General features: G+C 36.6%; 1 protein-coding gene across 5 annotated transcripts in view; it reads left to right on the top strand.

Annotated features, from left to right (window-relative positions):
* Positions 1–457: 457 nt before the first annotated feature.
* Positions 458–9,511, top strand: part of LOC122026093 (isoamylase 1, chloroplastic-like) — a 31,151-nt gene continuing 22,097 nt past the window's right edge. For 2 of the 5 annotated variants that reach the window (XM_042584727.1, XM_042584726.1), the window contains exons 1-8: positions 458–1,111; positions 1,201–1,383; positions 1,515–1,619; positions 2,548–2,700; positions 8,169–8,260; positions 8,733–8,874; positions 8,949–9,056; positions 9,218–9,303. In XM_042584727.1, coding sequence (XP_042440661.1) covers positions 737–1,111; positions 1,201–1,383; positions 1,515–1,619; positions 2,548–2,700; positions 8,169–8,260; positions 8,733–8,874; positions 8,949–9,056; positions 9,218–9,303 — 1,244 coding nt within the window. In that variant the 5' untranslated portion in view covers positions 458–736. The remainder of the gene's footprint in view (positions 1,112–1,200; positions 1,384–1,514; positions 1,620–2,547; positions 2,701–8,168; positions 8,261–8,732; positions 8,875–8,948; positions 9,057–9,217; positions 9,304–9,511) is intronic. The other 3 variants (XM_042584729.1, XM_042584730.1, XM_042584728.1) reach the window with 3 other exon arrangements.

The following is a 9,511-nucleotide window of genomic DNA, read 5'->3' as shown; positions in this document are numbered from 1 at the left end:
ATCGACGATTCCAGTGGCTAGGAACCGTCGATTAACAGGGAAAAAAAATCTATTGAATCGACGGGCCGAACTGATGATTAACTGGTAGTTCGCCGATTTTACATTTAATGAACCTGAACTAGGTCAATGAGCAATCGGTCTATTGACCAAGTTACAGACCCGGGCTAAACCCAGCCTGGGGTCGGGTCGGGTCGGGTCTAGATGGTGTGTCCAAACATAAATGAATTATTTTACAATATTATGTAATAATTTGAGCTAGTGTTGAACAGGGGACGTGAGATTCGCATCGAACGGTTATATTCTCATTAATGGCCACGTTTCCCGGAAAAGTACGAGACGGAGGACCCAGTTCACAGTTGAGGATTATTTGTTCTTAACGTGTACGAAATTTGGTCCGTCAGTGGGTCTCAATACCATCACAACAATTTCGCGACGACAATTTCGTGAACAGTGTCCAAAATTAACAGGCGATCACACTTGTTACTGAGAAAGGGAAAAGCGCCTTCTCCGGTGTAGAGTGGCCAGGTGTTAAAGGCCTCGTCGGAGGAACGCTCTCTTATAAATACAGCTTGCCTAAGCCTAACCTCCGCCTCCTCCTTCGCTTCTGCAAACTGGCACAAACCTCCCTTGCGCTCCGCCCTTGAGGAAGCCTAATCCTTGCGCTCGCTTCCATTCCCTACGCGTTCCTCCGCTTCTTGCTGTGTTCTTCAATTCGCTTCCTCGATCCGCAGTGCGGATGGCCTTATCCCAGATCGCTTCACGATTCAGTTTCGCAGCCAATTGCGATCTATTTCGGACAAAGTATTCCGGGCTTCCAGTTGGTATGGGAGGAAGACGTGCTCTTTTTAGCCATCCGGTGAGCTTGAGCTTGAGGGGTTCTTCTGATTCGAGGAGGATAGAGTCTTTGGTGAGCAATGCCAGTGTCGTGGGCGCTGCCGAGGTGGGGACCGTGGTCATCGAGGGGCCGGGGTTGGCTCCCTCTCATGTACTCGCTGGCGGCCCTTTGCCGCTTGGTGCCACGGCTTGCGATGGAGGTGTCAATTTTGCTATTTACTCTAGCTGCGCCACGGCGGCAGTATTGTGCCTTTTCACGATCTCCGATCTGAAGACTGTAAGCTCTGTCTCTATGTTTTGGGTCCGATCTGATTGATTTGTTATGCAATTGCCATATGCAGTTTATTTTCTCCTCTGCATTTGCAGAACAGAGTAACGGAGGAGGTTGTCCTTGACCCCTTGGTAAATAAGACTGGGGATGTTTGGCATGTTTTTCTTCAAGGGGAATTTGAAAACATGTTGTATGGCTACAAGTTTGATGGGAAGCGTTCTCCTGAAAAAGGCCATTACTTTGATTTTTCCCGGATTCTGTTGGATCCTTATGCTAAGGTTTGTTTTACCATTAAACTCTAATTATATGCTTTTAGAATTAGGCGCTTTTTGTAATTTTCCTATGGATTGATGTTCTGCTCATCTTATATTCGCTGATATGTCTCAGTGTAACTTCCTGATTTATTTAGGCAGTGATAAGCAGAGAAGAATATGGAATCCCAGGACCTGGAGGTGATTGTTGGCCCCAGATGGCAGGCATGATACCAGTTTTGAAGAATGAAGTATGCATAAATGTAAACTAATAAAGTTTCGTTTCAAACATTAAAACATAGGCAAATTGATGTCTCCAGCATAATGTAACTTCTGGATGAAGCCTCTCCATGGAGGTTCAGGTTTCATAGCAAAAACAACGTAAAATTTTTCATGAAGAATGAAGGCTTCCTTTGGTAGCATGTTCACAAGATTGCTCCACTGAGATCTAGGAGGTTGTACAATTCAATAAACCCTCTTCTAAGAACGAGAGGTTCCTTTCTCTTTGCCTCATCTTGGTTGGAGCCTTTGTCACTCTAGCCAGTTCTTGGTCTAGTCAAAGTGATGGCTGCCAAAGCAGAAAACCACTAAGATACTTGTCTCTTTGTTTAATTTATTGATTCTTCTTAGTAGGAGGTAGGCCATATTAATCTTGTTCTTTATCATGAGCTAATCTTTACAACAAACTAGAAATTCCAACCCTCTGAGGCATGCAAATGAAACAATATTTTACCATAGACAATTGTGACAAGATTCATCATATTCAGAACATGATCTACAATATACTAAAATCTATATTCGAATTTCCAATTTAACCTTTAACCTGGATTAGAAGATGGAAAACATGGACAAATCTAGATTATTATGGATATGATTCATGAGAGAGGCATTGGGTTTATGGTCATATGAAGAGCAATTTATAATTTCATATGAAGCTGCTAGATGTATTAATTTTGCATCTTATGGACTGGAGAATAACAAAGTATGATGGTGTTTTACCAGTTAACTTTGTGTCAGGTGAACTTTCACAAGTCTTCTAGCTAGCTTTATCAGCTTGGATTATAAAATTTAACTAATACACTTATTTGATCAAATTAATTGCTTTTAACTTGAAGTTGTCTTGGGACTCAAAATATGTTTACTATAATATTGAGCTTCGTTTGATATTTCTTTCTTTCTTTCTTTCTTTAGTTTGATTGGGAGGGAGATATGCCTCTTCAGTACCCTCAAAAGGATCTTATAATATATGAAATGCATCTACGTGGCTTTACAATGCATGACTCTAGTGAGATAGATTCTCGTGGGACATACTTAGGTGCAATAAGGAAGCTGGATTATTTGAAGGTACAGATATATTCTTTGGGTTTAAAATTTTACATAATGCTGGTTTGTACTTTTCTTTTCCATTTCAAGTTTTAAGTGCCAGTTTCTTGTGTAATAGTTTTTGGGACAAGAGAGATTATTTACACATATCAGGTTATAGTTCAGATGGTTTCTAGTTCACATCAAGTTGGAAGCAAAATTCTCTGCTATTAGTTATGGCATTGTGAGGTATTCTTACCATTACAATTAAGTAGTAATTTCAAACAAGAATCTGGACTTAAGCAGATGGAAATCTTTTTTGCTTTGGTAAAGACAAATTTTTCATCACATATTGGTATTAATAAGTACAAAGAGCATGGTTCTCACCTTTTGAACATTTTGCATTTAGTTTCTATCTTGGGACTATCCATAGCATTGTTTCTATGATAACTTGAAGATAAATTGTTTTTACCTGAAACTGTATAATAGACCTAGTAGTCAACAATAAGATGTAAAGACAACATATTATTGCATGTTCTGAAAGATTAGAACATAAATATGTAGTTTCAGATGCGCATAACAAGCATCAATTTGTTATTATCTCTTGTATTTGTACCATAATTAGCCTCAAAGTTTATTTTTATTTGCAATTTCCCCCAAGTGGCAATGCTTTCAAGGTTTTGCTTATATTTTAACAAATCCTGATTAGTTTACTTCCATATTTTGTAAGATCCTTGTCAAGTTTGTGGGCATCTTGAAAATATTGAAATTTGGCAATAGTGGAATTTTAGGGGTTCTAAAGAAATTTTTTCTCAATCCACTGTATGTCTGGAAGAAATTTTTTCACAATCTGTACACTGATACAGTTATAAATAATGAGGCTTATTTGTGATAAAGTGTGATATTTTTATAAAGCACTTGAGATCTAAAATCTAGTATGTTTAAACATCTACAAGATTAGAAAGATTACTTTGGTTGTTATCATAGCAATAGATTCAATTACCCTTTGCATTTTTGCTAATTATTTTAATACTATTAATATCTACCAAATAACTTCACTCCAATTTTCATCAATAAATCTCCAAGATTGTCTTGAATAATTAAATTGAACTTTTAATATTTAAATAGAGAGGGGAAGTTTTGTTGAAACTTTCGTTGTCGATCCAACTATCTCCAATTGGACAACGAGCATTTTCTAAATAGCAGTTCAATCTGATAGGGTTGCCAGTATGACTACATATGCCACCTAGTAATTAGTCGATGCACCCCTTTGGGATTAGTTAACACGCCTGTTTGGATCGAGTTGTCAATGACTTACTATTGCCTGTTGTTGAGAGACCCTTTTGGGATATTGACATTCCTTTTTGAGTGAGTGGTAAGGTCAAGGTAAGGGTTGACCTTTTCTAGTTTAGATAAAATTGTCCCACCTAGGTGGTGCTTACATTTTATTAGTAATTATGACTTTTGACTTTAAATAGGAGCACTTTAAATTCTAAGTCTGAACTTTTGATGTATGGGAATTCTCAGAGAGGAGAGGAGTGAAGAGAACTCAAGAAGAGTATGCTACTTGAGATTTGAGTGAGTTGAGAGTGAAGTTTGGGGTTTATTTTATAGGCATAAAAGATTACTTCACAAGGGTGAAGTGGTATTATTAATGGGATGTGACTTTTGTAGTTTGCCCCTTTGTTGTTGGTCTACATAGTGTGTTTGAGACTATGCCATCCATATGTGCCCGCATGCATGATATTGCTTTCGTGTCTATTCTGACAAGGTTATTTTGTATTCACTTGTTGTTTACTAAACTAGAATCTTAGTGGAAAACATTAGAAGGAAAAGATTTTAAGCTTAGTAGATCAATATTAGACATAATGAGATAATTGTTAAGATAGGAGATGATAAGTTGCTCGGAACCGAGAGCTTTAGATATTTAGGATCATTTTTACAAAATAATAGAGGGATTGAGAGAGATGTCTTATATAGAATATAAGCAGGATGATTGAAATAGAAGAGAGTGTCGGCTGTTTTATGTGACCGTAAAGTATCTCTAAAACTTTAAAAATATTATACAAAACCGCAGTTAGACCTGCTATGTTATATGGAGCTGAATGTTAGGCTATGACTCGAGTACATGGGTAAAAGATGAGAGTTGTAGAAATGAGGATGTTGAGGTGGATGTGTGGACATATGAGAATGGATAAAATAAGAAATGAGAGCATTAGAGAGAAAGTCAAAGTTGCATCTATTGAGGAAAAACTCCAAGAGATACATTTAAGATGGTGCAATCATGTACTTAGATGACCCATAAATGCTCCAGTTAGGCGATGTGAAACTATGACAAACACGCATATCAAATGATGAAGAGGAAGACAAAAAAAGACTTGGTTATCAATAATAAAATAAGATAAAATTTATTTAAATATAGATGATGAAATAGGAGATAGAGCTCAATGGTATAAAATGATTCATATAGCCGACCTCAGCGGGATAAGGCTTGGTTGTTGTTGTTGTTATTGTTATTATTTATTATTGGATATTCTTGCACCACAACGAACATGGTAGCTATTAATGGGATGTGACTATGCCATCCAGACGTGCATGCATGCTGAATATTGGTTTTGTGTCTATTCCAAGAAGGGTATTTTGTGTTCGCTTATTGTTCATTATTGGATACTCTTGCACCATGCAACGAGTGTGGTAGCTATTTGGTCATTTGACTACAAACATTTTTTTTCTTTTGCTTATTTAATTGAGATTAAACTAATTCCCAATCAAATCTAACCCATAATAATTTGGTCTCATTTGTAACTCTATTTTGGGATTTGAGAAATCCTAATTCCCTAAATGATTTTAACTATAAATCCTCTAAACACCTCTTATCAACAAGAGTTAATATTTTCATGCATATCGTGAAACATCCTAGAACCTTTTTCATGCCTTTCATCAAACATGTAGTACACACATTTAAGCGATTCGAATTAAACAACTCAACTCTAAAGATTATGCATTATGAATTGATCTAACATGATACCAAAATACATTTGTGTTTAAATATCATAATAATAAATAATTCTTCAAGAGAGCAGAAAGTGCAACCAATTAGTGAAAGGGACTTAAATCGACTATCAATCACATACTTGACACCAACATTAGGACCTAACATCCTAACGCATGTAGAAAATTAGATAAATAAAAGAGGCCCACTGTCAGGTACAAGAAAGCTCATCCGTCAAGTCCTTTTGTCTCCTCATTACTTGCACCATATGGATTTAGTGAGTCCAAAGACACAACAAATTCAACCATTTATAAAAATAACATCCGTTCACATTTAAGAGAAATATTCTTTTCTTTTTTTATAATTTACCATATAAGAAACGGAAAACAATGACATTAGTTTCATGCATTTCCTCCTCATAAATTACAAGAATTCAGTTCATCAGATGTAGTTACTTTATACTTCAACCTCTGATCATTTGGCCGAACTTTTATCCTAGTACTATGTTGCCAAGGTTCATTGGACCCGTCTTAAGTCGGATTCCTAAACCCTTATACTTCAGTAAGGTTCACCGGACCCTTCTTAAGCCGGATTTTCAAACCTCTTTTGTTTTGTTAAAATTCACCGGACTCTTCTTAAGCCGGATTCCTCTACCCGTCACATTATCACATATAGATCACATCATGGTTTAAAGTGTCGTGCCGAGACTGTCGAAACAAGCGAAACGTCTCGTTCCACCCGGCGACCGGCACCGGCACAACTCGGCACCAGACCCGAGATAGTTGCCACGTGTTGCGCAACCCATGGCCGCAGGGAGGGGTCGCTTGACCCCACAACAGCAGCGGAGGGGTCGCATAATCATTCCGCTCCAGCCGCGAAAGCGTCGCGCGACCTTGCGGCCGCTGCAGAGAGTCGCACGACCACTGCGGTCGCACCGAAGGAGGCACACGATCCCCGTGGCCATGGCTGAGGGGTCGCACAGTCCCACCGCAATGCCAAAGTCATGTTAGCTCGCGAGTGGTGTCAGATTTCGGATTTTTTTTAATTAAACTTAGGTTAATTATTTTAATCAACTCCTAACTAAGATGAAGATAATCTAAAGAGGTTTATAAACCCTAATAAAATTATCTAATTAATTTTATATTTCATTTATTTTAATTTAAAAATTATAATAAAATATTTATTTATTTATTTATTTATCTATTTTCATATCTTTTCCTTTTTTTAAGATTATTTTTTATATTGTTTATTTTTAAAATATCTATGTTAAATATTTTATTTTTTAATTAATATATTTTATATTTAAAAAATACCGAAACTATATCGGCACGGTATGATACGGTACTGAAACCATATCGTTCCAGTCCAAGACCGAAATCTCGGCACGAGTCGAAATTTTAAATCTTGGATCACATTATTAAAAACAAGACATTACTACTTTTCATGCCTAGGAAGACTTTGCTAAATAAATAAAATGATTTGCTTGCATGCTAAAACAAACCGTCAGCTATCCTACAAACAGTCAACTTGCGTGCATCAACATTCTACTAGCAATTATGATAATAGAGTTCGACGTGTTAATAGATGGGAGGTAAATAAAAATAGAAATGCGAAAAAAAGGATCCTGCCCCCATGCCCTCCCATCCACCCTTCTCTGGTCACTATACCTCACCTTGCAACCCCCCTTTCTGGCCCCCTTCTTTCTTCACTCGAACAAACCTGAAAGAAAAATCCAAATCCCTACCGTCGATCCTTCTTCCTTCACCCAAACAACCCCTACAAGACAGTAGAAACTTCGAGTCCCTCTTGCATCCAGATTTTTCAACCAAAATCGATAAAACTTCGTCAAATCTTAACAACCAATTCCAAAATTAAATGTAACACATATCAAAATACCATACTATGATCCATATGGTGTAGTAAATGCAAAAACAACGAAAGGGAACCTTGCCTTGGTGTTTTTTTTACGGAAGATAACCAGCGAGACATAGGAAAAACACGACCTTAAGTGTTCCAACGGGGTTCTTCTTCTATCTTCTCCAAAGTTGCTAGGGTTCAGATAGGGAGTGTGGGGAGGGCGACGACTTCAAGGATTAGGGGAGAGGGACAAAATATAAGACATGTACTTAAAAGGGTAAGCTGGGTTGGGTTGCTAGCAAATCGAGCTGGGTTCGTTAACCTATTAACATATTAATTACTTAAACTCATAACTTTTGATTTATTTAAGTGAACCGTTTTTTTTTAAACACTACATTTTGAGTTAGTGCATTCATGCATTTATGTTCACGATTCATCTTTTGGTCAAGTCATATCTACCCTTATTACTCGAATAGTTTTGAACATTAATTTTCATTCAAAATTGGCTTATGATAATCTACTTGTTGGTTTATGATAATCCACTTGTGAAATAATTTGTTAATATCCTTATCCGATTAATGGGTAATGAAAACCAATTTCCAACAAAGAGTCATGATGTTTTCCAACTTGTTTTGGTTAGCTGATCTCTGAAATCATGCAGGGACTAGGAATCAACTGTATAGAACTAATGCCATGCCAGGAATTCAATGAGCTGGAGTATTTCAGCCACAATTCTGTTCTTGGTGAGAACAAGTATGTCAATTGACAAATGTTAGTATGCGAATTTATGATTTCTACTATATGCATCTAACTTGACAACGTTTTTCATTTCCCTGCTCTGATGCAGGTTAATTTTTGTCTGATAATATATTACTAACTTGATCAAAATTGCCTTCTAAACAGGGCTATAGAGCAATAATGATACTCTGTTATTAATCTCCATATCTGGTTTAATAAGATTGTTTCTCACACAATGAATCTTAGATCAGATTTATACCAATTTTCTTAATTAGCAAACCCTTAACTTAGCTGATTTCTTGCTGTTGAACTTGAGTTGTTCTATTCTTGCATTTTTTTTCTTCTAAACAGCCTATTTAGCATATTATTGGCTTCAATTCTATATATATATATATATATATAACAACTTGGACTTGATCTTATCTCCTATCATTTTATCATGGAAAATGATTCTTGTTGAAATTGATTTCCCTCTTGGTGTTCTCAGGTTGAATTTCTGGGGTTACTCTACAATAAATTACTTTTCACCTATGATAAGATACTCATCAGTTGGTGCAAGTAACTGTGGCCTTGATGCAATAAATGAATTCAAGACTTTTGTTAGGGAAGCTCATAAGCGAGGAATTGAGGTAACCAGGAGTTTGCACCCATTTTTTTTAGTCCTGCTAGTTCCAATGTTCATACCTTATGGAACTTATTTTAGGTACTGTTGGATGTGGTTTTCAATCATACAGCGGAAGGGAATGAGAATGGTCCTATATTTTCATTTAGGGGCATTGACAACAGCACATATTATATGCTTGCTCCAAAGGTTAACTTTCCTTTTAGTGTGCAATCCTTCCTGTCAGAACTTGTAGAACATGCTCAAGGAATTCTTTCTTTTATTTACACATTTGCTGTGCTCAAGGACAGTATTCTGATTAATTCATCAGTTACATATGATCTTGTTTAATTCCTCCTTTTTTTGGACAGGGTGAGTTTTACAATTATTCAGGTTGTGGCAATACCTTCAACTGTAATCATCCAGTGGTTCGTCAATTTATAATCGATTGTTTAAGGTAGACTTTTTGGTTTATTTCGTGTCTAACTTTGGACCTTTTATTATGTATTGAGCTTTCTTTTAATAGCCTTCATAAAAACATGAACTAGGCTAAAATCTTATGGGAAAGTCCATATAAAGTTGTCATTTTTGGTGCATTTCCTTAGCATTCTTCAGAAAGTTTCTTAATGTAATTTTCTTTCAATAGCATTTCCTGCGCGGCACAG

The sequence above is a fragment of the Zingiber officinale genome, chromosome 10A, assembly GCF_018446385.1.
Source record: "Zingiber officinale cultivar Zhangliang chromosome 10A, Zo_v1.1, whole genome shotgun sequence".
Lineage (NCBI taxonomy): Eukaryota > Viridiplantae > Streptophyta > Magnoliopsida > Zingiberales > Zingiberaceae > Zingiber > Zingiber officinale.
The sequence above is the reverse complement of the archived record's forward strand: the minus strand, read 5'-3'. Positions and strand labels throughout refer to the sequence as shown.